Source organism: Scomber scombrus, chromosome 16 (assembly GCF_963691925.1).
Source record: "Scomber scombrus chromosome 16, fScoSco1.1, whole genome shotgun sequence".
Taxonomy (NCBI): domain Eukaryota; kingdom Metazoa; phylum Chordata; class Actinopteri; order Scombriformes; family Scombridae; genus Scomber; species Scomber scombrus.
The window spans coordinates 10922716-10950676 of NC_084985.1; the positions used below are offsets into that span (position 1 = coordinate 10922716).

The 27961-nt window shown below is 38.6% G+C and overlaps 3 protein-coding genes and 1 pseudogene across 3 annotated transcripts; 2 read left to right on the forward strand and 2 right to left on the reverse strand.

The window, feature by feature from the left end:
• The first annotated feature begins 57 nt into the window (after positions 1-57).
• Positions 58-2653, forward strand: LOC133995896 (trace amine-associated receptor 13c-like; annotated as a pseudogene).
• Positions 2654-2835: 182 nt separating this feature from the next.
• On the reverse strand, positions 2836-7090 carry LOC133997017 (non-structural maintenance of chromosomes element 1 homolog). Its single transcript, XM_062436560.1, has 8 exons — positions 7082-7090; positions 6126-6257; positions 5623-5744; positions 5412-5489; positions 4364-4510; positions 3846-3962; positions 3246-3372; positions 2836-2937 (listed from the first exon to the last, which is right to left on the reverse strand). Exons 2-8 carry the CDS (start codon positions 6241-6243, stop codon positions 2903-2905), a joined length of 744 nt encoding a protein of 247 aa, XP_062292544.1. The 5' UTR covers positions 6244-6257; positions 7082-7090; the 3' UTR covers positions 2836-2902.
• Positions 7091-7734: 644 nt separating this feature from the next.
• Positions 7735-17380, reverse strand: LOC133997014 (lysine-specific histone demethylase 2). The gene is made up of 21 exons (XM_062436556.1): positions 17232-17380; positions 16777-16919; positions 15492-15613; positions 15293-15382; positions 14989-15100; positions 14767-14880; positions 14634-14672; positions 14314-14506; positions 13834-14018; positions 13509-13679; positions 13326-13400; positions 13097-13231; positions 12824-12995; positions 12362-12489; positions 11841-11972; positions 11653-11727; positions 11266-11382; positions 10934-11059; positions 10386-10508; positions 9752-9904; positions 7735-8986 (listed from the first exon to the last, which is right to left on the reverse strand). The coding sequence occupies exons 1-21, from the start codon at positions 17245-17247 to the stop codon at positions 8903-8905; spliced, it is 2505 nt and encodes an 834-aa protein (XP_062292540.1). The 5' UTR covers positions 17248-17380; the 3' UTR covers positions 7735-8902.
• Positions 17381-17950: 570 nt separating this feature from the next.
• LOC133995897 (cilia- and flagella-associated protein 69-like) lies at positions 17951-27749 on the forward strand. Its single transcript, XM_062435409.1, has 23 exons — positions 17951-18040; positions 18874-18933; positions 19368-19433; positions 19837-19946; positions 20044-20120; positions 20296-20394; positions 21078-21230; positions 21490-21667; positions 22585-22708; positions 22877-22925; positions 23036-23157; positions 23256-23487; positions 23708-23872; positions 23994-24109; positions 24319-24437; positions 24869-24950; positions 25061-25253; positions 25716-25853; positions 26137-26213; positions 26584-26781; positions 26952-27038; positions 27151-27234; positions 27585-27749. Exons 1-23 carry the CDS (start codon positions 17951-17953, stop codon positions 27747-27749), a joined length of 2784 nt encoding a protein of 927 aa, XP_062291393.1.
• The last annotated feature ends 212 nt before the right edge of the window (positions 27750-27961 follow it).

Sequence of the window (27961 nt, forward strand, 5' to 3'; positions counted from 1 at the left end):
AAAAACACATTAAAATAACTCTAATCTTGCATCAACTTTTCTGTTTCTGTCGTTTTTATGCGGGTCGGCAGGTGGTGGGCAGGGCTACAGATACGGACAGCCAATAGGAGAGATGCAGATCTGGGACAGCCAATAGGAGAGAGAGTTGAGGTGAGCGCGTGCTCCTGGAACGGCATGTAAACAAAGCAGGGAGCTGTCAGTTATGGCCTTGACGGCATTCCCATGGCAACCATTGTACGTATTGTACGTATATACATTGTATGTATGGTATATATATAAAGTATGTATTGTATGTATGTCAACTACAGCAAAGAAGTTATAGTAAGTAATTCCTCTATTTGTCTGGCAGGCTGGTGCCACCTACAGCAGCACAATTTAAAAAGATTTCTCTGATTATCTCTGACTCAATTTGTATTTGTTCTTCAGTTGTGCTTCAGTTAAGAGAGGATTCAGGAAACTTAACACACAAAGTTTACATTACAGAATTAATAGCAGAATTCAAAATCCATCAAATAATCAAAATATTAAACTATGGGAAATGCTTAACAATAGACACAATATAATGCAAAGAATTTAATAAACTTAAAAATAAAAACTATGGTACATAAATAAATCAATATATTGTTTTAAAACAAATTAGGTTCTAATTAAGTATGTATCAGAGACTCAAGGAAGAGCAGAGCCTCTCCCCAGTCAGTCGCACAGATTTGGTAATGGTTTGGACTAACAGTGGCTGACCTGTTTAAAGCAGGGACAACGCCCACTGCCACCTCTGGTTCATCCTGCCAAAGGGCAGGATAATTAATAATAACTCCTGGTGGCTCATCATACCTTTAATGCAGACAACCTTTCTCGTACATCATTTATTTATATTTATATGTAATATTTCCATAACTACAGACGACCAATAGACTTGCCAGTCCTCCAATGTAACTGCAGAACCCAAACAGTACATCTGTGAAATGTAGTTGTAGTAGTTAAGACTAGTATCTCCTCTCCTCTACTGTAAGAAAGTTGCGCAGTTTAGAGTAAACTTCTCAATCACATGAAATCAATATGTTGCATCATGTAATGATGAAAAGGGAGGAGGGAAAAAGTAAGGGGGAGTTGAGGAAGAGGAGGGAAGTTGCAGGAGAAACGGAATAGGCTGAAACTATAGGGAGGAGGGAGAAGTATGATGGAATAGATTAGAAACGAGCGAGCAAAGGGAGGAAACTGTGATGAAAAGGATGACTGGGGAGTTGAAAATCAGGGAGTGCAGTCAGATATCAAATTCAAAGTCGGCTTTATTGTCAATTTCTTCACATGTTAAGGCATACAAAGGAATCGAGAGGACGTTTCTCACTATCCCACGGTGGAACAGATAAAGTGCACAGGCACAACAGATAAGACAGATGTTTCTTAACACTAAAGAGTAAGCATTGAAGTGCACAACAGATAAGACATTTACTAATAATAATATAAAAATAAAAATAAAAAATAGAGGGGATAGGCAGTAAGATAAAGTAAGATTTTGGAGTCTACTTTTTTTATATGTAGGAAGTAGCAGCATACATTTCTGTATAGTTAAGTTGTGGTAGTGCAAAAAGGCAAGATGTATATTTTTAACAGATACAGTGCAAAAAGAACAGTCATTTAATAACAGCAATTTCATTCTGTTGGGGGGTGGGGGGGCAGGGGGAGGGTCAGCTTTCTGACAGCCTGGAGGATATGGCTGGAAGGAGTGAGGGGAGAGAGTTTAGGTTTCTGACAGCCTGGTGTATGAAACTGTTTCTGAGTCTGAGATATAAATAAGTTGTGAAATGTTTCATGATATCAGAGTGCTGCTTGAGCCTGAGTGATGGGTGGTGGACAGTCTGGAGGCAGCAGCGGAGCTCTGCTACCCTCAGTTCCCCTGGTTGCTCGGTGATCTCATGTGTGCTCTGTCTTACATTATCGGCTTCACGCTCACCTCGGTGGGAAACATTGTGCTCATATGTATTGATCGTTATGTTGCTATTTGTTACCCTCTGCAGTACCCCAACAAAATCACTCGCAGCAGAATTGAGGTGTCTGTATGTCTGTGTTGGGCCTGTTCACTTCTCTATAATGGGCTGATTTTAAAGGACCGTCTTAGGCAGCCAGACGGGCATAACTCCTGCTATGGAGAGTGTTTGGTTGTGATTACCCATGTCTCTGGAGCTGTCGACCTTGTGTTCACTTTTATCGGCCCCTGCACTGTTATCCTACTACTGTACATGAGTGTTTGTTGTGGCGGTGTCTCAGGCTCGTGCCATGCAGTCTCATATTACAGGTGTTGTTAACAGCACCGTAAGAGTCACTGCAAAGAAATCAGAGAAAAAACAGCCAGGACTCTGGGTATTGTCATATTTGTGTTTCTGTCCATATTATCCTTCGCTCACAGGACAGGAAATCAAATGACGCCTGATCTTGGGCTATTGTGTCATGGCTATTGTTTTTTAATTCTTGTTTGAACCCACTGATATATGCTTTTTTCTACCCGTGGTTTAGAAAAGCTATCAAGTTCATTGTCACCCTGAAGATACTTGAGCGAGACTCCTCTCAGGCACAAATAGTTTAATGTCCCTAAACAAACACAACATTGTAAAATGTACATGACTGGTATCAACTAAAAATGACTATGCTTAACAAAATTAAACTTCCGTTGATCATGTTTTACATTGTTATAATTTTATTTTTGCCCTAGTGTCTCTCTAACCACCATCTTCATCTGGCAGAAGTGAGGACTCATATGTGTGATATAGAGTTGAAACATTCAAGTCATTAATTAAGCAATAATAATAAATTTTAAAAATCCACATTAACTGATTTATTACAATTTTTTGTGAAAATTATATTTAACAACTTTAACAAAGAAAAAACACACTTTGTACTGAAGTCCTCATCTTCTGGACTGAGAGCTGGGCAGTCTGACTTCTGTAATGAACAGATTCAATAAAATGTGAACTATAACAAGCTTGTTTTCTTGTTCTTGTCAATCATACATGATAAGGAGGAATATTTTTATAAATGAGGCAATGTTCAAATCTTGTTTCATGTACTTAACTTACATGAATCAGACAATTTCAGTGGTACATCAATATACTGAAAACTGCACATGCATCATTTTCTTGCAAAGCAAAATCTCTTATGCATCAGTAAGAAGAATTTTTAAGTGTCTCTGTGTAATTACTGTAGGTGTAATATGTTTAGAATATGTGCATGTATAAATAAACAATACATACCAGGGATTTCATGAGGCCAAAATTCATCACATGCTGGACACCGTGGCTCTGATCTTCCTTTGAAATATCTGGCCACACATGGGTTGTGTAGTTTTATGCCACATATCGGATTCTCACATATTTGGCACTAAAAAATAAGACAATCAGATCAGAGTAATACTGTGATAAACTCATTTAAAATAGATGTCTTTTTCACACATTAGCTGGATAAAAGCTAAACTTACATTCACCTAATACAAAACCAATGTAACTGCAAGTTTAACACAGCTGCAGCTTAAAAATCTCATGTCTAAATTTTTTATCACATGCTTATCTCAAAATAACTTCAAATAGTAAAATGATTTAATCTATTTAATTAAAAAATCTGGTGTCAGATTCATATAATCACAACCAAAAACACAGCCTTTAAATTACGGAATTATATGGGATACGGTCCTTGAGGTACAATACTTCTCACCAGTAAGACATGGATTTTCTGCTTTATAATCATGATTGAAGGACATGAGAATGGGAACATTTAAATGACAGCACTTTATTTCATTACGGTATTTGTCTGAGGGGTTCAAGAGTTACATTACAGAGTTGATAATCAACATTTACCTGGAAAGCAATGTAGTGACAGATGTGGCAGACTTTGACCTGGTCTTGATACATTGTGCGGATGTACGACTCCATCTCAATGATACATCTGGTGGACAAGTTGTATTCACCCCGTTTCTATATGAACCAACAGAAATCAATAGCAAACAAATAAATCAACAATGTCGGGGCCAGATGTGGTCGAGCATATTTCGTTTGATTAGGAAACATATGAAAGTCTGTTTTGAAAAATGAATCTAGACTTTGTAGCAATTGTATTATGATTAATTTTGCTGAACAATCCACCTGACCAAGTCACAAAATGTTTTTCTGCTGCAGTGACCTACATTTCCAATGGTGATCAGTACTTAAGCCTATTTAATACAGTACCCTTGAATTGCTGATGGTGCATATGTTTGGTTATGTGCTTAAATACCTCTTACATCTTAGAGATATTTGTGTGCTTGCATTCAGCAGAAATTGGAGCAGAGAGCACATCACCAAAAAGTTTAAATCCTGGTTGAGATGCTGAATTTTACCTCACAGAGCCACTTGTCATGCACGAATTGGTTGAAGAGATGCTCTGTCTCACTCTTCTTCAGCTTTTTGGACGTCATGGTGTCAGCGCTATTCAGAAAGTCCGTGGAGGAAGCCGTGCCAGTTTCAGAGCCTATGATCAGGTCCACCTAAATCAGACCAACTAATATTAATCATAACACACAATTTCTAAAAGGAAATATAGGTTTTAAAGCAGCTCAGCTTCTCTTATTACTTTTGATACATGCCATTGTTACTTCAGTGAATAATTATTTTGATTGACTCTTACACCACTGAAAATCCATCTGATGTGGTAATCCATTAGTAATTTAGTAAATTTAGAACATAATATAATATAAAATAGTTTTACTTATGCTCATATGTATTTGTGACAATAAGCAAAGCAACTGAAGATGAAAGAAAGTGATAAGGAATGATCAATTTGAAAATAAAGAGTTGATCCTGCTAAAAGAGGACAACACAGAAGAGGACTTAATACTAAATAAGACTGCTACTGGTGACTTGTAAAGAGTCCTTAACTCAGAAATTGATGAAGAAAGAAATATTAAGTGTTGACAGATGGACTGACCTAGTTTAAAATATTTGTGCAATGGAGGGAATTATTTACAACTGAAGAACTCAGAAGGATACATTTGTTAAAAACTGTACAAAACAGATTATTTTTATTTCATTTTTAGACTTTTTTCAAGTGTGCATCAAATATTTCATGCTTTCTATTTTCCTCACATTTAAAAGGTCTTTGTGTTCAGATGGTGTTGATTTCATTCATTACATTAGATAGACAGTTAAAGTAGTATAGGAAACTCAAATCTATGGTATTGTCCAGTAACTTTGGTGGCATTGTATTGGCATGTGTATATTAGAAGGAACTAAATATTAGAAACACTTCATGATACAATTCAATACATGACCACAATCTAAAGCCTCAAAAATAGAGTTCAATCAAAAGCTCTGACACATTTTTCTAAAATAATTTGGACAAAATTGTCCACAAAATGTTGATTTGTAGGATATTCTAATTTAACTCACTGCTTTCCTGAAGAGCTCCAGTTCATTGTCCGCATAATTTGACGACATTCTAGTGACATCAGTCTCAGCCATATTGACCTAGACAGAATTAAAGTGAAACTGTAATTAATAATATCTCCTGGTGGCTCATCATACCTTTAATGCAACTGTGCCTCAATCACTAAGTAGGACATAAATTTGACCACACAGGTACGCAGTAAACACCACTAACCAGAGCGTAGTGCTGCTCGCCACTGTCTTCAGACATTCCTTTTGTTATCTGCATGAATATGGGCTGCAGCTTTGAGTTGATGGTATCAATGAATTTGTCCATTTTATCAGGGACATGCTGCACTGCAAGAAAAAGACAGATTGTTAGTTTAAGGAACAGGCTGAATAATTTGTATGTGATGTTTATTCTTCTGTTTTCACTCTTTGTTTTAAGTTATTCATTATGATGACAATTTCTACCGTCTTTGCCATTTAAAAAATAAATCATAATGTCAATAATTAGGCTCTAAAAATGAAATTATTCCCAGAATCAAGAAATTTAAAAACACAAAAAACATTTTGTTGAACTGAAGGGGCAGTGTTACTCTTGTGATTCAAGGACCTATGAGAAATAGGCCTTGTCCTGTTATGAATCAAGTCTCCTGATACTGAGGTGCTCTGTGAGTTCTTCTGTATTAATGAGATCAGTGACTGTCTATGTGTACAGGATCTAAAATGACTTACTGTTGTGTGTTTCACAGCAGTGCTGATACAGCATCCTCGCCCCTTGTTCGTCAATAATACTATTGACCATCATATTTTGAAGGAATCTTCTATGGCTGTCTTCCATCTGTTGTGACATGGCTCCAGACTGACCTAAACACACAGAACAAACTTCAGCTTCAACGACTACATGAAGAAATGGTTCTTTAAGTAAAGCAATGTTTAATGAAAAAGATGAACACCTGTTATAATAAACTATAGCTGATTACGGCATTCAGAAACGCTGCTGGGTGTCCAATAAGAGACAGAGCGATGGACTTGAAATTCAAACCTTTATGGTCAAGCATCTTCACGAAATGCAGTACAAACACGTACACACTAGTAATTTCCAAAGTACAACAATAGCCTATCACTCTGAAAAAAAAATAAAAAACATGGCTGAATATGCATAATATACACGCATAAAATGCACCCTTATGCTTATGAATATGCACATAACTACAGACCATATATGCAGATCAAAGTTAAGGCACTAGAATAGAAAAGAAAGTGCAAAACAGGAACTCTCAATCACCCTCTAAAGCTGAGCTCATTAACTGCACATGCGTGGATGCATTGTGGAGGAAAAGTTTAGACATCTCGATAAACAGTGAATAAACAGTGCGATATGACACAGCATCATGGGAATTGACTTTGTAGTGCTACAGGACAAACACTTCACTTAAAACATATGCGCAGCAATTACCAGCCGTGTTTACATATCATGTTAGCAAGCAAAGTATTATGGATATGATTAACATTACTGGGTTTCAACAGAGCTAACATCGACAACAAGCTAGCAAAAACAGCTAATCCTGTATTGTATAACCCGTTGGGATATTTCCAGCAACCGACACAATAACGTTTCCGTAATTGCTAAGTTGTCTCCTGTTTCTCTGTGGCCACGATAAATGCCTCTTTCGTTGTTTCAAGCTTACCGCTCTGAAACCAAACCACGTCCACTTCCGTATCACGAGAGGCTCGACGGAAGCCTTGACTATATGGCTGTCAGGACTGTGACGTCACACCAGAGATTGCATAAATGTGACAGCTGAGGTTTTCACACTCATGTAGGTGGTTTATAAACTAAACAAAGACATCAATGTGAGTTGGGCTTTCTGTAGAGAAACGCTGATATATTTGACAGCAACTGTGGTGTGAATTGTCGTGATTTATTGCTAATTTTGTCGACTCTTAAATGACTGATATAAAATGTATTGTTTGGATTCACTGAATATGACAACACTATCTGCTCTTAGTTTTATTGAAATGATTTGTTTACTATTTGACCAAATTCACAAATCCTTTTTCTATTTCTGAATGACTTTAATTTGTCATCCATCCTGCAGTTTTCTGATTGTATTTGTTTTTTATTGCACTTACATGTGTCCCTTTTCGCTCTTTTAATTGTTTTTTATCTGTATTGTAAGGCGACCTTGAGTGCCCTGAAAGGCGCCTTAAAAATAAAATGTATTATTATTATTATTATTATTAATGAACGAACGTAATGTGGCATAAATGTCACAATTACTGACAAAAAAGGGAAACATAGGACAAAATAAAAAAAAATTCATAAAAGTTAAACATATAATTATGGCAGTTGACAGCTCAGTTTTATTACATACATACATGATAAATACTCAAGCACTGTAATGTCTGACAAACAAGACATGATCATCTACTTGTACTGACAGAAATATGATGACCTACACATATAAAGCTTCATTAGTCAACATAAATCAAAGAAAGTAAGGACATTGTTGTGCTGTTCCCCAACCCCAAACCTCAGGAACTTACAGAATTACTCAGGAACTACTACAAGACAAATATGGAGGGTTTTTTCTCCTCCTTTGGTTGGTTGGCTGTTATTTTGTTTCTAACCAACCTCGGCATTGTCCAATGACATAATTTTATGTTGTCCTGATCACATCCCTGAGAAAGTAAGGGGGGGCAACTTGGTGTCTTCTCATCACACTCAGTCCTGCGAGGAATTCAACTTCTCACGCATCATTAATTAATTTTTTTTCTTACCGTTTTAAATCAAATAAACGCTCTAAATCAAAAGTGCTAAATCACAGAAATACTCCAATATATCTAACCTTTCCTGCCTATCATGTCACCAGTTGTACCAACACATTAATCACATATAGAACAATACAAAATCATTAGTTGTAAAAAACATCGGTAGGTAACTCTCAAAAGAAAATGTTTTAAATATCACTGCAATATAAATCTCTTAAGAGTTCCTTGGAGATTAAATCATATGCAACTAAGTTCAGAATTAAACGATTTACCAATGTTTCATGCACCATAATTTCTCAAAATTAAATGTTTCTGACCATCACAGAAGTGCTAAGTACATTATTCAATAAACAAATTTAATAACTTCCTGCTTTCCAGCACAGCAGACCCAACCAGAGAGCTGCACAGGTACTATCCATTATTCATGTCTTGCTACATTTTGTTTTTTTGCATCTTGTCACCAACAAAGAACATTGGATTTTTGATTTAAATATAAAGTGTTTAACTTATCTTGTATGAAATATTTAGAGCCAGGCCCTGGAGAGTCCTTCTTGACCCCACTATTGGAAAGCAACTATGGCATCTTGCTGATCAGACACATTACAGTTCAGTGAAACATCATGTCAAGTGGAGCCATTACTGGAGTCACAGTCCGGGTTCATGAATGCATGATGCATTGCTCTGTGCAACCCGTGTGTCCATGCTGGTGTTTTTGAGTGCTCTGGGACTGTAAGAGTTTACATAGCAGCCATCTTGCTGGCCTCTCTGACTCCGCTCAGGTAGGCTCCAGTCACAGTCTGAGGGAAGTGTCTGTTGGTGGCCTGGTAGCAAAGAAAAAAACAGTAAGAATAAATCAGTAACAATAGAGGCATTTACAGAAATACAGTCTGCAATGTTAAGGACAAAACATAAACCAGCTGCTCAAATCAGTGCTTAAAAAAGGGATTTTCTGTAGTTTGGATATAATGACTAAGTGAGTAAAGGTAAACAATAGAAGTGCTAGAACCATCTGGTGGGTTCAGAAAATTACATCAGAGTACTTTAATGCAACTTTAAAACCAGGAAAAGACAACATTTATGCCATATCACAATATCCAAAATCTAAAATGATATCAAGTCTGTAGTGTAAGGCAGATGCCACTGAGCATGTGTGGGAACATGTGTGGCAACGAGGTTCAGGGTAATCATGTCAATAAAGAGCCTCAACTTTACATCAGCTTTTTGTTCACTGTGAAGACTGTTCGCTATCTGCCATACTAGCCAGTCAGTTACACCTAGGGAGGGCAGAATAGTTGGTTTGGTTCTGCACATGAAATTTGTTGACAATAAGAATAATATAGAAATTTGCCAGCCTCATCCTTTAAAGTAATAGCACAAGTAAATGAGTAAATCAGTAACGGATATGATACAGTAGACATTTAGTCTATGTCAAGGATCATAATTTCTGTGCTAAATGGATCCTGGAAGTCATTTCAGAACATTACATTTCTGGCAACAGAAACAGTCTTTCTGTTCTGAACAAACTAAAGAGCACACACCTGCAGAAACCCAAACCCAAAGAGTCACAGTAGGAAAAGCATCATTACCTCGCCAGCAAAGAACACTTTTCCCTGCACGTCTTCAGCGAGGATGTCGTAGGCCTCTCCGCTGCCTCCCGTTTTCACAAAGCTGTAGGACATCTGGGACCACATGTCTTTGCTCCAATGTGTAACAAAAGAATGCAGTGGCTCTGGGACCTCCTGTCAAAAACAGGAAGCGACATCAAAAACGAAAAAAAAAAGAAAAAAAAACATGCACGCACACTCACAATATATCACAAGTAAATCTATAAAACTGTGTATGAACGTAATTGATGTGTTTGGTGTTTATAGAGAATGAGCTGTGTATTTCAAAAGGATCTCAACATCCAGTCAAGCGTCCCTCAGTATTAAATAACAATAACCATTACGACTCTACAGAAATGTGACACCACTTCCCATTATTGGTCAGAGTCATACATCAACTTCATTGCTTTTTAGATTCAGAGGAATGTGACTTAATATAGTTGCTGCTCCTGGGACTTTTTTTGGTTTGCCTTAGTAAGTTCATTTCAGAGTCAGTTTATTCTTACATGTATAAATCCTGTAATCATCAGTTATCTTGAATAAAAGTGTTTGTATTATCCAAAAAATGGCAGTGCAGGTGTGTTATCAGCCCTGTGACAGATTGTGACAGCATTACCTGTTCTTTGAAGAGTTCACGCAGGACCTTCATGCACTCGTCTACCACATCCTTGTCCTCCATGTCCCGGAGAGAAGGAACAGCATCACCAGTGATAACAGACATTAGGACAGCCTGCTTCCCCTACACACACACACACACACACACACACACACACACACACACACACACACACACACACACACACACACACACACACACACACACACACACACACACACACACACACACACACACACACACACACACACACACACACACACACACACACACACACACACAATTAGGTACATTATCATCTCGATATCAATGTGAATGTAATCAGGGGAATTTCCAGGTTCTTTTTTAAAGTCACTGCTTTTTTTAAATATTTCTGTGTCTTGTTGTGTTGTTGGTTGCTACTCTCTTGCAATCCATCACCAATAGTTCAAACATGTTTTCCTTAAGTAGGACAGGTGTCATTTCACTTGAATTATAAATGTGTAACTTTTTAACTGTAAAAAAGTTGTTCGATTCTGAGTCTTGTGGGTAGAAGGAGAAAAACCAACCTGTGGATTCATGTCATAGAAGACACTGAACATGCCTCGCTTGTCAGGAGCCGGCGGGATGTGGCCAAAGTAGTCCGCCCCTTGGATTTTGTTGTCCCAGAATCTGTAGGGGAACTGAAGAGCGATCTGTAGGAGGTTTTAAAAATGATACTTTAGCAATATAAGGAAGGAACTTTTTTTAATCATCAGCAGCAGCAGGGCATTATGATTACTAGATTCATATTTTGTTACTTAAAACGTGGCTGATATAAAAGAAACACTTTACAGATATACATTTACTGATGTTTTCACTTTGAATTAAACATACATTTCTTTGCTTTTACATACATTACCTTTTCTATGATGCCTGTTCCCAGACTGTGAATCGCTTTCAGTTTCCTCTCAGGAAGTGGGGGTTTGAACTGAATCAAGTTCTTCTGAAGTAGAGTCAACGGGACAGTAACAAGAACCTAGAAGAAGTAAAGAAAGAGAAGAAGAAAAACTGAATAATATTACAGGCTAAAGACGATATCTGTAAGAAAATCTGACAGAACTCATAATAAGTGGTTTTAAACCTACAGATAATATTCTCAAAAATGTACTAAATTGAGGTCCAAATATAATTTTTGGAGATTATATATCAACATGAGGAACAGTCGATGATAAGGAACTTATCTTTTTTTTTTTTTAAAGAACCAACCCCAGCCGCATCATAACCCCTCTATTAAACACATATTTACCTTTTGCGCTGTCCACTGGGAACCATTGGAGGAAGTAACTTTGACAACGTCACCTGAGTAGTCAATGGTCTTAACCTAAAACAAAAATGCACATTACATTTTTCCCTTTGAGATTAATCTATGTCATATACACCTTCATGTAGTAGAGATACAAGTAGCAGCTAGAATTAAAAGGTTGAATTTCACACCTGACACTTTGTGCGGATGTCGATGCCCTCGGCCAGTTTGTGGAGTATAGAACAATAGCCCTTGGTGAGTAAAGTGTGGTCTCCTGAGAATTGGGCAAAAAATTCATTGTGGTCCCAGGATCTGGCAGATACCTACAGATAAAACATACATATACCCGAGAACATTTTTTTAGTCATGATTATCCAGAAGACACAATATTAACCATCCAAACAACAAATTAACCTGTGACAATGCAAACACGTCATTGGAGGTCCATTTAAAAAGTTTTCTTAAAGCTCACACAGATAAAATGACACAACATCTCCACACAAACACAGACAAATGTCGCCATTTTCTGGGATAAAGGATTTTCTGATTCTACATGGCACAGGTCCAGATTTAGGGATGTTTGCAAAAATAAATAATCCAGCATGAAATTTCAATGCATCAAAACATCTGAAATTCAGGTGGCACCGGATATTTCACTGTAAAAAAAAAAAAAAAAAATCTTGCAGCCTTTCATAGTTTGACTTCTTCAGACCTGGTCTAATGTGCTTCCGCAGGCATACTCCAGGTTGCTGAGATGAAACTGAAGCACCTTCTCCTCCAGCTCACTGAACTGGATCCCAGACTCCTGAATAAAGTTCTTTTTAACTTCTTGGACCTTTTCTGTAAGATAAAATACATTTGTGTTGACAATAGAAACAGAAGTCAGGAAATTTCCATTATGACAGTTGCAGTAAATTATCAGATTTCTGTGATAATCTGTGATGATTCTGGTGTGAATAAAACAGCAAAAATCCCAGGTAAAGCAGAAAATGGTTAAAGGAGGTTTGAAGGCAGCCTGAGTGAAAATAAACACTCCCTCTGTGCATTTTTCTACTCTAATAATCCCCAGGTGAGAAACAATGCCTTGGTTTAAGTGACTTTGCTGAATGTCAGTGAACCACACACACATTATATGGAAATAATCATGCTGTGTTCGGTGATAACAGTGAAGTACCTCCGAGCGGTGTGTCCTGGTTCTGGGATTTGTCCTTCCTCCATTCTGACACCACATCCAGGATGGCGTTGAAATGGAAGTCCATGCGCTTGTCGATGGCTGGGTCAGTGACCTGTCCTCCCTCCTGAAATAAGTCACACCGCTCTCCCAGTTTATGCATCTTGATTCCCATCTGCAGCAGAAGAGTGAAGACGCAGTTCAGAAAAAAACACAGATGGCCAGAGTCACATTCTTCCTTTTCATATTTTTCAGCATGTAAGAATTTTACTCCACCTGTTCACACATCAGAGCGATGGGGTTGTTTATGCAGCCATTTACAATCTGAGCTCCTCGACCTACAGTGACGCCCAGAGAGGTGTCATCCCACACACGACCTCCAATCCTCTCCCTCGCCTCAAGCACCACCACCTGTAAATCAATGAAATCAGAGCATGTGAGGGGGCAGCTCTGTGTCCAGCAAAAAGAGTAAAATAACAGGTGTATGAAGATATATGACAGCTACCTGAGTGCCAAAGTTTTGCAACTGCCGTGCAGCAGCCAGCCCTGAAGCTCCGGCACCAATGATGACAACGTTCTTCTGCAAAAATGACCAAATATCAGATATAAGCCTGACCAAATAAAAAAGATTTTTTTAAAAACTTGCTGTTTTAAAGTTTCATGATCAAGTGAAGATGAGGACACTCACAGAGCGATATCTTTCAGGGAGCAGAGGCCTTTTGACAGCCAGCACACCTGTGTTGATCAGACCTTTCCTAGTCATGAAGTAGAGCACCCGGTCCATCTCCTGCACACAGCGCACACGCACCAATCCCCGAACAATGATGTGCTGTGCACATTTCTGAGCCGTCAGCACCTCCTTAAGGAAAAAAAGATTTTAATATTTGTTGCTTTAATTTCTTGCTGATTTTTGTCATAATAAACATAAGAGGAAATGGCTTATTCAAAAGGTAGAGAAATACAACAAGCTATTTCTATTCCTGGTTCAAAAACCTAACAGGTCTGCACTGTACCTTGCAGTTCTTGTGCCACGAGGCCAGGATAAGGTTGCGCAGAGCCAGATACATGGTGGGATCACGGGAAAATTCTGGAAACTCGTAAAGCTCATCAAGCTCCATCATATCCGGTCTCACACACAGTGCCTTGCCACACTCATTAGGCTGGTAGAAGGGCTGAAAGTACGGACACAGACCTGGAACTGAGGAAAACAGTTAAGATTAATACATCACATCAGCATGTGTTTTAGATTGATATCTCTGAATGGGTTAATTAGTCCCACATCTCTCAATATATGGAGTAATTATCTGTGTAGCATGGTACAGTAAACAATGGCTGCTTACTTCAGTTTAATTTCAGAGTTCTTTATTCTCTGATACATGGGAGCAAAATATTCTTGTCTACAGATTTGTGTTGTTAACTGCTGAATGTGTGTGAGTACATTTCTAGTGCACTGGATTGTAGTTCTGCCACTTCTCCCACAGTGACGCCCTTACTTTGTGGCTGGACGGCTCTGCAGTGATCTGCCCTCAGATCAGCCAGAGACACATTGCTGGGAGAGCCTGATGGACTCATTCCAACACAGTCAGGATAGTAAGCAGCGAGGAAAGGGCTGGCCGGGCTTTCTTTAAACAATGGCGGCAAAATCAGCATCGAATGCCACCAGCTGTCAGTTACCTCAGCCACTCTCTATGGGAATTAATGTGAGAGAGATGACAAATTAATTTAATCACATTGGTTGCAGACTTTGCTTAAATGCAGTTTGTTAGAACTGCTTATATCCCAAAACAGATCATAGCATGCAGCACCAGCTTACCAAGTCCTCTGGTTGGGAGCACTGGTCTGGTCCCTCACTCTGTTAGCAAACACAAACTATTATCATCACACAAAAAAATAAAAAAAGGCACTTTATGAGTGGTTGGTTGATTATTTTTCTACTTCCTGTTTACCTTGATGTTACTGAACTTCATTCCACAGCGATACGTTGCTGCTAGGGAAGCAGTAAGTTGGATCTCCTTTGTCAGCTGACGCCACTTCCTACAGTCCGGTTTGGTACATTGAACCTGAATGAGAACATTTCAAAAAGAACATTTCTGTATTTGTGACATCGAGGACTTAAAATAACCACATGCAGCTGTTTAACAGGAACCAGAAAAGCTGCCTGTTCTTACCCAGAAAGGCAGCTGTTGATCTGCCATGAACGCCTTGAGACTGGGCTCACTTTTTCCATTACTAGTCCACACCTTCTTCCACGCAGCAAAAGTCTCATAGCCGTCTTTGTGACTAGCATTGGAAAAAAGAAAAAATGATCATACATATTTTAATTACCCAGGAGGAAAAGAGTGGGCATGCTGCTACAGTATATTTCTATGCTGGACACCTCAAAAAAACACTTTAATATCTATAAATTTACAATATATAAAAACTACTGTTTTGAGGTTGTGTGCAAGGTTGCTCTGGTAATATTTCTTTTACCTTCTGTAGTAGTGATCAAAACATTCGTTGCAAAAATGCTCGCCACATGACAGATGATACCAGCGAGATGTGTAACCGTTTTTAGCACACCTGAGAAGAGACAGACGGGTCAAAACACGCTGATAATGACCATCACATGCATCTGTGTCTACAAAGAAGTGATAAAAGTAAGGTTGTGATTTTCTATTCTGAATTCTACCTTTCAGATGCACTCGCGAAACAAACAGGGTACGTAGCAGAACATCCAGCCTTCTCGCACTTCCTGTACTTCTTCTCGGACTGGTCATCTTCCTCCTCTGTGTCTGTAGCTTTTCTTTTGCTCTGGAAACCAGAGGAGAGGGTCATTGCCAAACTAAACCTCATTTATAGAGTACTTTATAAATATATTTTATTTATAGGGATGCACCGATCTGATCGGGTACCAGTAACGACACGACTGAAACTCAATAAATACAGTTTCTTTGTAAAGGTTAAATTTGGTGTTTCCACAACGAGTTACATTCATTCAGTCACAATGGGCTCCTGACTCAGTTTTTAATGCTACAGCAATTCTTGGCCTCATCATAACTTATATTAAAATTATTCCAAGTATGAAGAATAATACAGACTTTAAACCTGGTATTGGATTGGTACTCTGAATTTGCAGACACTTTGAGTTGGGGTATCCGAATTGGTGGCAGGAGAGAAAAAGTTGGATCTGTGCATCTCTGATTTAAACACAACACATTTGATTCAATGTGCTGTACAGTGCTGACAGACACTGAGCGAAAAAGAGAAAAGAAGATGGAAAAATAAAGTACAAATCATATGTTTTATGATCTCACACACAGAGACATCAAACTAAAACAGAGACAGAGAGAGCAAATAGCTCCAGGCCAAAGGTTGGGTTTATATGAATATCTAATATATGATGTTTATATATGAAGCATATCAACTTTTGTTAGTATTCTAACTCATTGTACCCTGAAATTAGTTACAAAAGTCTCTGAAAGCTCTTAAAAAATAAGCACCTGTATACTTCTACTTCAGAGGAAAACATTGTACATTTACCTGACAGATAAATGTGACTGGCTATGCTGCAGATTCAAATAATAACAAATAAAATATGATGCATTATTATTGGTTAAACTATCCATCCTTACAGAAGAGTTCAAAGCTCCACCTTGAAAACAAGACACTTTAAGTCCATTGTGCTGTTAACACCTCACTTTCATTCTTCACTACTTCACTTCTTCTACCAAAACCAATAATCCCAGTTAGAGAAAGGGTTTAAATAAAGCATGACAGGTTGTCTGGGGCCCTCAAACCCCTAATTTGGTTTTGCAAAGGTGTGAAGTGTGCAAGTAGTGCTGAGATTAATACTGAATGATTAAAAATGTGACAAGTTACTTTATTTGAATTCAGTAGGTTTTTTAGGGAAAGAGGGGTTACATGAGGTATGGCTGTGCTCAGCAGGGAGACAGCTTGGACATGCTGCAGGTTACCTGTCCAGGTGGAGGGTTGTTGGTGCGCTTCACACGGACATTTATCTGCCTTCCTGAGGAGCGCAGGGTCTGTCCGTCCCCCGGTGACTCCCCGGAGCTCCTCTTCTTGGCTCTCCGGGCACCAGAGGCATTCCCAGAATAGTCTAAACATCAGTGACCACATTATATATCTCTAACAGTCTCTCACAGACAAATGCAGTGCAGCTCGGTTGTCAAATGGGGCCTTTGTTGTGACTGGTGGCTCTGTATAATAGACAACATTATGCTCAAATGCAACTAAAACAACGTAGCTAACTACAGACTGGTAAAAGTAAATGACACACAGGTGAATTAGCAGGTAAAAACAGACACACATTGGACAAATGCACACAGCAGAGGGGCTGTTTAAACACTGTGAGCCTGTCACGTTTAGCATGCAAGTGTTAGCGAGCAGCTGCAGCGTAATGAGCACTGACCTGCATCCGAGAGCATGGCACTCCGCGGCGTTTCTTTAAATACCGCGATTTATGGACGTTTTCACGAGTTTGTTTGGCGGTTTTGTAATAATAAAACCCGTCTCTCTTTTATTGTTGTGGTGGAGGGGAGGGGATCAATGCGTTGTTGTTGCCAGAATACCACTTCCTGTGTTTAAAGAGGAAATGGGTGCATTATTTCCCCTAGGACGGCAACATTTTGACCCGCCCTACTCAGCTGCTGATTGGCTTACTCTGATATTCCTACACTCACTCTAACCAATCAAACTCCTCAGGGTTAAACCTAACCAATCCAATCAACGAAAGGCAAGGAGTACTAGCCAATCAGAGCCAGAGTAGGGCGGGTCATAACTTCGCCATCCTAGGAAAAAAATTGACTAGGTTATAAGGTTTGCACTGAGCTGCTCTCCGTACTACACGGTAACCATAGCAACGGTTGTACGCCGGCAACATAAAAGGAGTAAAGAGTGAGATCATCGATACCTTTAGACGATTTTCACGGATATTTGACACGAAGAACAACTTTAATTAAGGTTAAGTTTTCTTTTGGGATAGCAAGTTGTCATTAGCTTACAAATACCGCAGTAACATAGTAAACTTGGGACTTATTTGTGATGTTTTAAACGATGTAAATGATCTAAAAGTGACATATCTACAACTGCGGCAGTTGAAGCAAGAAGTTTTTCTCGAAAATTTGCAAAATGGATTCAGGTAAAGTTGTGCACAGAGGAAAACCAGACATCCATGTAATCAGATCAAGAGCATCAGGCAAGACTCAGCATATTCAGGAGGTAAAGAGTTTGTTTTTTAAGTCACATACTTATTATACTGCTGTGGTGTCTCCTGATTTAGTATAATTAATGAGTGCAGACAGCTAATCTTCTTTGTTGAGAGATTCAGCAAGTTATCAGCACCTTTGTATACAACTTGTGTCTAAAAAATACACCAGGAGGAACTAAAGGCTGTAATATTGAAAAAGAGATATATTCACATATTGAAGAAATGTAGAAGAAATGTATTGTTTGATATGGAGAAGAAAGACCGGGACAGCAATCCTAATTGACTTTTTTTATTTGCCACAATTACACACATTTACTATGTTGTTTTTTTAATTGTTTGATATGGACAAAGTTTGGCTTTTTTGCCTTAAATTCTTGATTCATGAATACAGAATTTGGTCATAAATAGTAAATAAATTAAATAAAGCTGAGAGCAGAGATTCCTGTCATATTCAGTGAATCCAAATAATACACTTTTCCAAAGTAACATAAAGTGTTCAGCAATAAATCATGACATTTTACTTACTCTTACGTTTAAGATAATATAAGATATTCCTTTATTTGTGCAGGCAAGACCAAAATAAATGTACCAGCGTTTCTCTGAGCTCCAAACATAAAGAATAACTTACATCAGTGTCCCTCTTGAGTTTCTCTAAATTATAATAATAATCAGTTGGATAAAAGCCTGTGAAGCATCTTCAAATATATCTATTCATACTTTATTAAACAAAACTCATTCAGCAATAGCCAAACTCTTTCCTAACAAATATGGGTGGCAGTGGGGACCAAATGTCATGTTTTAAATAAGTATTTTCTAATAGGTATGGCCTGTGTTTTCTCAACAGGTCAGTGCTAAAAGTCTTGAACTCAACAAGGTGATTCGTCTTCTTAAAGATCCTTTAACAGTAAGTTAAAACTATAATATCATCAGACCTTTATTGTATGTTCAGTTTTAAGTTTAATCTATTTTAACCTAGTTTTTCACTCCAACTTTTAATAAACCTTTTCTCTTATCCTCTCTTATTTTACTTATTTATTTAATCATTTTTAAAAATCTATTTAATTATTTATTTTTACTTCTTTTATTTCAATTTTTAAACATTTTTATCATTTTTATTTTCTCTTAATTAAATCTCTCTAATTAAATTTTGTCTTTAATTAGATCTTTGTTTTTATTCCTTTTCTTTATGTTGTCACTTGTTCTGTCTTATTATCAGCTTGTCAATCAACTAACTCTAAAGCACTTCGAACTATGCTAGTCTGTATGAAAGGTGCCATATAAATAAAGTTTGATTATGTTATGTGTAATTATGCCGAATAGTCTGTTTTTTTCTTCAAGACAAACCTGAAGGAGCGACATCTTTTTGTGCTGAAGAAACTACTGAAGAGAAGCCAAAATGGATTTGTATCTTTTCTGGTGAATGTAGTCGACCAATATGCAGGTCGACTACCCCCCCCCCCCCACACACACACACACACACCCCCACACACACACCCCCCTTTTTACAAAATAATGTCTCTCTGGTGTCACACACTGCAGCAGATTGTCAGATTTTCCTCATTATCGTCCCCTGGTGCTGTGATGGAAATAGATTCTGCACTTATTCAAACCTGAACACACAGCCAAACATGACTCCCAGGGCTCTAATTTACTGCTGGATTGCTGAGTCTGTCAGCATTTTCCCCCGCTCAGAAATAACCTCAGTCATTATGACGGATCTTTGCCTCATCACTCCCCCTTCCCTCGCTTTGATTTATCTCTTTAAGAGTGAACGCCAAAATGTTTAAACTTCTTAACCTATTTCAAGCTGTTGAGGGAGCTCGCGGGCGTCGCCAAAATCCTCAACATCTGTGCTGAGAAAGTGAAGGATCATCATGAATATGTGCCCGTTTTGTGTGAGGCACTTAAAATTTGTAGGTAAGGGCTTCAAATATTTCAATTATGCAAAGAAAATCCTTTTTTTTTTCTTGTGACATCATCTGATTATTATTGTGTTGCTCTGCTTTCATCTCAGGTTTCCCTTCCTGAAGGAGAAGGCGTCTGATGAGCTGAACTATACTCAGGACGTCACAGAGTTCCTCGGTCACATGGGTACACAAATCACTCATTAAAGATTTTCTTTTTTTGTAACGCAAGACAATGTTGCTTCTATTTCTAGTTTTATTTTGTATTTTTTATTTTCGTTAAACTTTTAAAATACGTTTTTAATTTTTTAAGCAGGCGTTGCTTTGAGAAGTGACTCTGACAGATGTCTTTGTGTTGGCAGGGCGTCTGATGAGGGTGTCAGATGCTGACGTGAGGCAGCAGTTAGTTGAATCTGTGAAATCGTTCTACAGCTGTGTGGCTCCTAAACAACTGCTCGATGGTACGGACCGTCCCACCAAACCAAAGCCTTGGACTTTCCACTCTGACAACCGATTTTCTAGACTTTCACTAAGTGAGGCTCTCTCTCTCATGGCTTCTGTGGTGTCGTAGCTCAGTTTTTCTTTTCTTTTCTTTTTCGTTTGTTTTCTTTTGTTTTCTTTTCTTGAGTTTAACTGATACATAGTCATAAAGCTGATCCTACTAACTAATATTGGCTTAAAATTATTTGTAAATATGATTGTTAATGTCATGCTTTATGCATCTTTGTGACACACTTTTGTGTGCATAAAAATGTAATATTGGCAACATATACAGATACTTGCACTGGTTCCAGAAAATCCACCATCAGTTAAGCTCACATTTTGATATCTTTTGTATTTATTTTCCTTCATATTTTCATTATTTCTTTCAATGAAAACTCTTATTCCTCTTATCTTGTGGCCTAAGTTTGAATAATAATTCAATTAGCTAACTTTTTCTTTCCTTTTATTACTGGTGTATCACTTTAGTTATCTGTGTTGTTCTTGTTCCCCTCATTTTCTCTTAAGAGGCACTTTGGTTCATTCTTACTGGGTTTGTATCTTTATTTTCTTCTTGTGTTATCTTTTATTTGTTTTATTTCTTTCTTACAGTTAACATTTTCTATTTTGCTATATATAGTATTTCTACACTCTCTTTCTGCAGGGCTCCAGCCGACCTCTCCGGGCTACAGGCTGCAGCTGCTGGAGCGCAGTGACCTGGTTCAGACGCTGCTCCTCTCCATGGCCGCTGTGGAGAACCAGCCCGCCATCAAGCTGCAGCTCCTGCAGACACTTCAGATCCTCTCCAGCTCCTCCGGTCAGTAACTGTTTTTATTCTGGATCCACGGAGGAGAAGGAAGGAGGGGATCAGTCAGACATGTCAATCCAACAGATGACCTCCTTCATTAGATAAAGTAGCCGGCCCTCAAGAGCATAAATCACCTCATTATCAAATAACAATCAGGCACACAATCAAAACAGTGATTTTAAGTGTCCTTGTGTCAATGTCAGCAGGTCAATGGGTTGTTTTTACATTAATCACATCTCTTTAATTGTATTTCATTGTACAAGCACAGATATGAACTGTGCGTTAATGCTGAGAGCACAGGGAGCAGAGACCATCTGTCTCCACATGAACGAACACGACCCGTCCGGTCAGGTCTTGTTCCGCTCCTCAGAGATCCTCTGGAACCTGCTGGAGAGAGGCAGCAAGGACGAGGTCACCGCTCAGCTCAGCACCATCGAGTGTGTCGTGTATGTGTCTCACGTGGTTTTAAGATGATTTCAAATGTGGCTGATGAAAGTAATGTGGTAGCTTAAATCTTAAGTAAGGACATCATGCTCGAATGTAGACCTCTTATACTCAGATTTTATGGTGAGCACAGAGAAACTTTCCTCCTTCTGAAGATAAATGTCAAAACAGCCTTCTGGTGTCGAACTCTGCACATACATCTTTCTGTACAGTGAAGCTCAAACATCCAAGTGAAATAAGAAAAAGAAACACATTTTTTTAAATTCCTATTTTCATTCATTTATTTCTCAAATTAAAGAAATTAAATGCAGATTATTCCATTTTTGGGAACTAATTCTGACATTTATGTGATCTTAAAATGTAAATTTCCTTATTTTTATTAATAAGCATTTCCAAAACATATTAACTTTAAAGGAGTACACTACCAACTTTATACACAAAGTTCTGTTTACTTGTCATAAGGAGTACAACTTAGCCTAAAAACACTGACAAATATATATACAGTATATATAAAATATATATGATGTCATCGGGGTTATCTTGGACTGGGCTGCGATAAAGCCTGAGATATAAATTGGAGGTTTAAAGAAGTGGATCGTTTTAAAGGCAGGGAGGGTCTAATGAAAGTTGCAGGCTAGTTGCATTATGGGAATTGTAGGATCCAGTGTTTTTGGAGCTTGATCCATACTTGGGACTAAAAATCCAGATGACTTACGCTCTGCTGCATCAATTGCAATCATTCTTTAAAGAAAATGTGCCACTTGTGAGCCCCTCAACACTAAATCACTGGATTATCCCTTTAAGACCTTTCTTCAGTCAAGAACAAATGACCTTCCATCTTTTAAAGACATTGTTTAATCATCCTGTGCTCTAATTTTGAACAAATGGATATTAAATCTCTCACTTTCTTGTATCTCAGCTCTCTGAAAGAAGCGTTTTTTCACCAGCTGCTGAACAGTTTCCGACATTCTGACGTCCAACTCAGAAATGATCTGCTTGTGATCACAACTCTCATCGCCGAAAATCCCAACCCTCTGCTCATTGTGAGTACAGGACGGGGAATAAAATGATGAAATATTGATATAATCTTACAAATGTATAATGGAAACATTGTGTAAATAATATTTTTAATTATATAATTTCTCAGTATGTTATAAACTGTGTAAAATGTGTCGCTACAGTTTGTTTGACATCATGTTTGTGATTTTCAGGAAAGCTTATTTGCCAAACAGCTCATGCCTTTCATCACATTTCCAGAGTGTAAGACGACTCTTTTCTCATATATTTTAGTTTAGTTTTTACATTTGAATTATTACGAATACTATAACGGAAGCTTTCATGATAACAACTTTTCTTCATTTATTTTTCAGTGAAAAGTCACAACTCTTTAGTCCACAACTTTAAGCTCACCTACAATAATGAAGACTTGAAGATGAAGAAGCTACTTTTGAATCTGTTGGTTTTAATGTCAAGAGACATCGCCGCTCTTCAGGTCAGTCACAGTGATTATTTGAATGTTTGTAAGTGAATAAATGTAGTGATAAGACTAAATGTGGCATTTCTTAAACACTATATGGTTTCCTCTCCTAGCTTTATAAAGAGGAAGGAGTAATGCTGGCTCTGCTGACACTCATAAAGCCGCCTGCTGCCTCTGCTGAGCGCAGGCCAGGTTTGCTTCACTGGTCCTCCATCCAGCAGGAGGAGCTCCAGCTGCAGGCGCTGGCTGTCCTCGCCACCGTCGCTCCTCTCATGGTGGACGATTACGTGTTGTGTCAGGGTAACGCGTGTATGCTGCTCCTGTTGGACTGGTGTGTCGGGCAAGGTGAGAGAGCAGTAAGGATGGGAGGGTAAAGACCTGTATCTGAAAGGTCAAAGGTCGAACTGCAACAATGATGTGTTCTACCAGAGTGCCCTTGAGCAAAATACTAAGTCCCTGCTGACACTGTGGATCATGTCAACCCCAAAAAACAAAAAAATAGATAAAATGTATTCTTTAATAAACAATTCAAGAGTAAATTATTATCCTTCGTCCTTTATTTCAGATGCTTACTTTGGTCAGGGCAACAGCTTTCATGGCACTGGAGGGAGAGGCAGTAAGAAGGCTCACATGCGGCACTGCATCAGAGTGTTGAGAGCTGTGACGTCTCTGGGTGACGAGTCAGTCAACCAGGATCTGTGTGATCAAGGAACCATCAACCAGCTGCTGGGTACCTTTAATGAAAACTTGACTTACTGACTGTGTGTGGTGTTCAGAATCAGCAGGAACTCTTCATATGACTTCATACTGTTAGTGTATACAGTCTAATCAGACCTGTTTGGTTTTCTCAGGGATTTTGATGCAGATGGAAGCGAGTCCTGACGAGGAGGATGCCGTCACCCTGGAGATAAAGTCAGATATTCAGCTGATCCTTTCAGTGCTGTGCGAGACCGACATGCACAGAAAGGTACAGAGAAGCTGAGATAATGACCCTGATAGCCTGTACTGTAACAATTTATCTTCATCACACATATGAATATTAATCCTTCATCTGTTCAGTTTGGACCTCTGAATTCTATTACAATCTCCTTTCTGAATGTACGTGTATCTCAGACAGAAGCCATCTCATCTCATGTTCAGATCAGTCTCTAAACATACAGTGACTGTGTTGAACAGGAGCTGTTTGGATCAGAGGGAGTTGAGATGGTCGTTCACTTCCTGAAGAAAGGCTCCAACAAGTTTTACAGCGGCCTGGGACACAACAAGCTCATCCTGTCCACTGTGGACTGTGTGTGGTCAGTTCAGCTAAACCACAACTTACTTAGATTAGATTAACTGTCTGACGGATTTGATTAATATCATACATTTAGATGAAACATATCAACAAAGACCTCAGTTACACTTGCCATATCCATGTCAGCCTACATCTATCAGTGTGTCTCTGTTACACATCTTTCCAGTGGAGGATTCAGACACTCAGTTAAATCAGCTTCAAGATGTCTTACTTGCTACTTATCAACTGTTGAGGTTATGTCCTTTTCTATAGCTTGTCCAAAATCACTCCTTCATTCACTCATCCACTACTCCTTGTATAAAACACACTCAGTAGTTTACTCTATAATGAGAATTCACTCATTGAATCATAAATTTGCATCATCACTTGACATCCAGACAAGCACTCACACTGCAGAGAAAGTTTCAGTCAGAATGTTTTGTGTCTCGTCAGGTCTTGTATTGTCGGCTGCTACACCACAGAGGATTTCTTTTTGGCTAAGGAGGGGTTGTTTCTTCTGCTCGACTTACTTGGTGTAAGCAGCTGATTTCCACCGACTGAAAGTCATCTTAAGTCACTGTTTTGGTTTAAAAAGTGTCATACTTTATTCTCCATGTGTATGCTGCATCTCTCTCTCTCTCTCAGTCGAGCCCAAGATGTGTGCACGGCATCGTCCTCGCCACCATGCTGGAATTATGCGACAACTCCAACACTGTGTCTCACATCCTGAGCTGGAGGGACGGAGACGGTCAGACGGCTCCAAGACTCCTGCTGCAGCTGTGGAGGGAGGAGGAGGCAGAGCTGGGCGTCAGTCGAAGCCGAAACGGAGAGATCGCAGGTCAGTCTGCAGCTAAAGATTTTACACAATGAGCCAAGAACAAGATCATGAGGAACTTTTTCTGCTTGGAAGTACATTAACATTTTCTGTTTTGGGCACTAATACTTACAACAGAGCATCAGATCAAGTAAAAAGATTTTTCCTGTGTTTAATGTAACATCAGTGCATGAGAGTAAATGCAAATTTGATAATTAACAAACGTTTCAGGCTGTAGCAGGTGGAGGACAAAGTGTTCACCTTAGTGGATTGGACCCAACACACATTAGAAAAATACATAAAATTATAGATTACCTGTAGGATGGATGTATTTAGAAACAGTAAATAAAGACCAAAGGGAATTGATCCAGATCCATCTCTGTCAAAATCGAAAAGTTTTAAAGCTGCACTGCTCCTCTTTTCTTCCCCTCTCTTCTCATATCTTCCAGTCTTAATTTTTCTTCTTTTTCCACCTCTGACCTTAAGATCCCAAGAGGCCGACCCTCAGTCCTCACCAGCAGGAGGAATCCCAGCTGTCGTTTCCTGCTAGTGTGGCAAGTGCATCAGTGCTGGAGATGGCAGAGAACCTGCGGTCAAAGATTTACTCTATCTTCTGCAAACTTGGTAAAGCTTCGCCTGAAGAATCAGACCAGACTGTGTTCAAACTTTACTTAACAAGAAACACCTATTTCAGATCAAGTAGTAAATACAGTATCCCTTATTTAAACAACACATCTGCACCCATAACTGTGCCGTTTTTTAAAAACCATGTAGCCTAAAATCTGTAGATTTACTAAAACCTAACTTTCACTGATAAAACATGTACATCAATTAATGTGATTCATGATCATTTAATTAATCTTTAATTTGATCTGCTGTCAAATTTGATCATTTGTTACTTTTGCAGGTTTTCAGGATCTACCCGGGTTGAGGACAAAAGATTATGTGACATTGAGCATTGTCAAAAGATATCTGGACTTCAAGGTAAAAATGTAGCTGTTCGTTGAGTTAAAAGCTTGTCAGTGATGAAATGAGATTTTTTTTTTCTTATAAAGCTGCTGTGTGTTGAATTTGAAAATACTCTACTTTGGTGCCTCTCAGTGGAAGTATGACAAAAAGACGCGAGGACACTGAGATAAATAACAGAGTCATCAGAATAATCACAAAAATGCAAAAAGGAGTCAAATACAGATACAACAGATCCAAATATGGGACCAAAATGTTCATGGTTGCAGATTTACACTCTAAAATCCTCAACAAATCATTTACAAATGTGATCAAATTGGAAAGACGTCACAGTTTCAGATGATTAAAAAAGAAAAACTGGAACATCCATCATGTCATGTGGCTGTAGGTCGGAGAGGTGTGGGACGAGATCAGCAGGGAGCTGAGCGTGGACGGCGTGAGGCCAGTCACCCCTGATGAGGAGGCTCTGAGCAGCGTGTGTAAGATCACAGAGGACACGGCAACGAGGGTCGCCAAGGAGCAAAGCAGCATCCTGGAGCAACTAGAGAAGACAGAAATCAGCGAGGAGGAGCTCATGTACACAGAGGTGCTGAGATTTTAGTGCTGTCTCTGGGTGCTTTCTACTATTTATCTACCAGATCAGATCAGTGGATATTTTCACTGACAGTAGTTTAAACTAGACTTAAATTGATTAATATAGGCTCAGCAGATGCCTTTTTTTCATAAACTATCTGTTTTTGTGTCTTTGTAACGCAGATAAAGTCTCACTGGAAGCAAAAGGAGCTCACAGCTAAGTCATGGGACCATTACGTCACCAAGACCTCAAACTACGAGATCCTGAAGGTTTAATCTTCTTCTTACATCCTCAGATATATAAACCAAATCATCCTTCCCCTCAGAGAATTTGAAGAATTTTAACAACTGTCATTTTTATTCTGTCTTTTCTTGTATACAGGAAGTAAAAGCACAGAGGGAGAAATATATTGAGTCATCCAGAAACAAGTCAAAGCATAAAGACGCCGCCCTTCATCCTGCAGAGGTTTTCTCACAAACACATAATCTACTTTAACAGATTTTATGAGTGTTACACTGCACACAGTCAGTCATTTGGCCACAAAGGAAAAAAACCTGCTGTTTTTTCAGCAAGCTGGATGAATCTGTTTTCTGAGAATAAGAACATTTAGACTTTTTGTCTTTAATTATAATTATAAAAGTAATCATATAATCAGCAGTATGGTGAAATCCTCGTATAGCTGCAATTATATCAAATGTATCTACAAATTAGCTCATGTTAAAGACAAATGCAGAAGAACAATGAGACATACATTGATTTTATTGGTTGATGATTATTGATGTTTATTCATGTTCTCGTGTTGCTGTGCATTTCAGCAGTTCATCGGGCAGGTTCTGGCTGTGGAGAGCACGGACGCTGAGGGGCCTGCAGGAGTAAAGCTGACGCTGGCCAGAACTCACATCAAGACAGCCGCTGAGGAAGAAATACAACCCACAACACGAGCGCCCGAATACTTCAGCACTGTGTCTGTAAAAGACTGACGGCAGGAAAGATACATGAATGAAATTCCTTATTTAATTGATGTACCTTTATTTTGTATATTTATACTTAATGAACATCAGTAAGAGACCAAACTTTATTCTGGATGTACATGTTTATTGTGAATCGTCGTTTATTTCTTATAGATATACTGAAGTGACTTTGGCAACAAATGCAGACATGAGGTCACTAGATGTGCACAATCAGCACCTTG

Excerpts from the sequence above, each read along its gene's own strand:
- LOC133997017 (XM_062436560.1), bottom strand. The coding sequence starts at position 6,243 with ATGTCACAACAGATGGAAGACAGCCATAGAAGATTCCTTCAAAATATG. Across the intron at positions 5,745-6,125 it reads CTGCTGTGAAACACACAACA|TGCAGCATGTCCCTGATAAA; the intron begins GTAAGTCATTTT and ends TTTTTCTTGCAG. Across the intron at positions 3,963-4,363 it reads ATGACAAGTGGCTCTGTGAG|AAACGGGGTGAATACAACTT; the intron begins GTAAAATTCAGC and ends TGGTTCATATAG.
- LOC133997014 (XM_062436556.1), bottom strand. Across the intron at positions 11,060-11,265 it reads GAACAGGCATCATAGAAAAG|ATCGCTCTTCAGTTCCCCTA; the intron begins GTAATGTATGTA and ends AACCTCCTACAG. Across the intron at positions 10,509-10,933 it reads TCTATGACATGAATCCACAG|GGGAAGCAGGCTGTCCTAAT; the intron begins GTTGGTTTTTCT and ends GTGTGTGTGTAG.
- LOC133995897 (XM_062435409.1), top strand. The coding sequence starts at position 17,951 with ATGGATTCAGGTAAAGTTGTGCACAGAGGAAAACCAGACATCCATGTA. Across the intron at positions 23,873-23,993 it reads AACCATCAACCAGCTGCTGG|GGATTTTGATGCAGATGGAA; the intron begins GTACCTTTAATG and ends TGGTTTTCTCAG. Across the intron at positions 24,110-24,318 it reads AGACCGACATGCACAGAAAG|GAGCTGTTTGGATCAGAGGG; the intron begins GTACAGAGAAGC and ends TGTGTTGAACAG.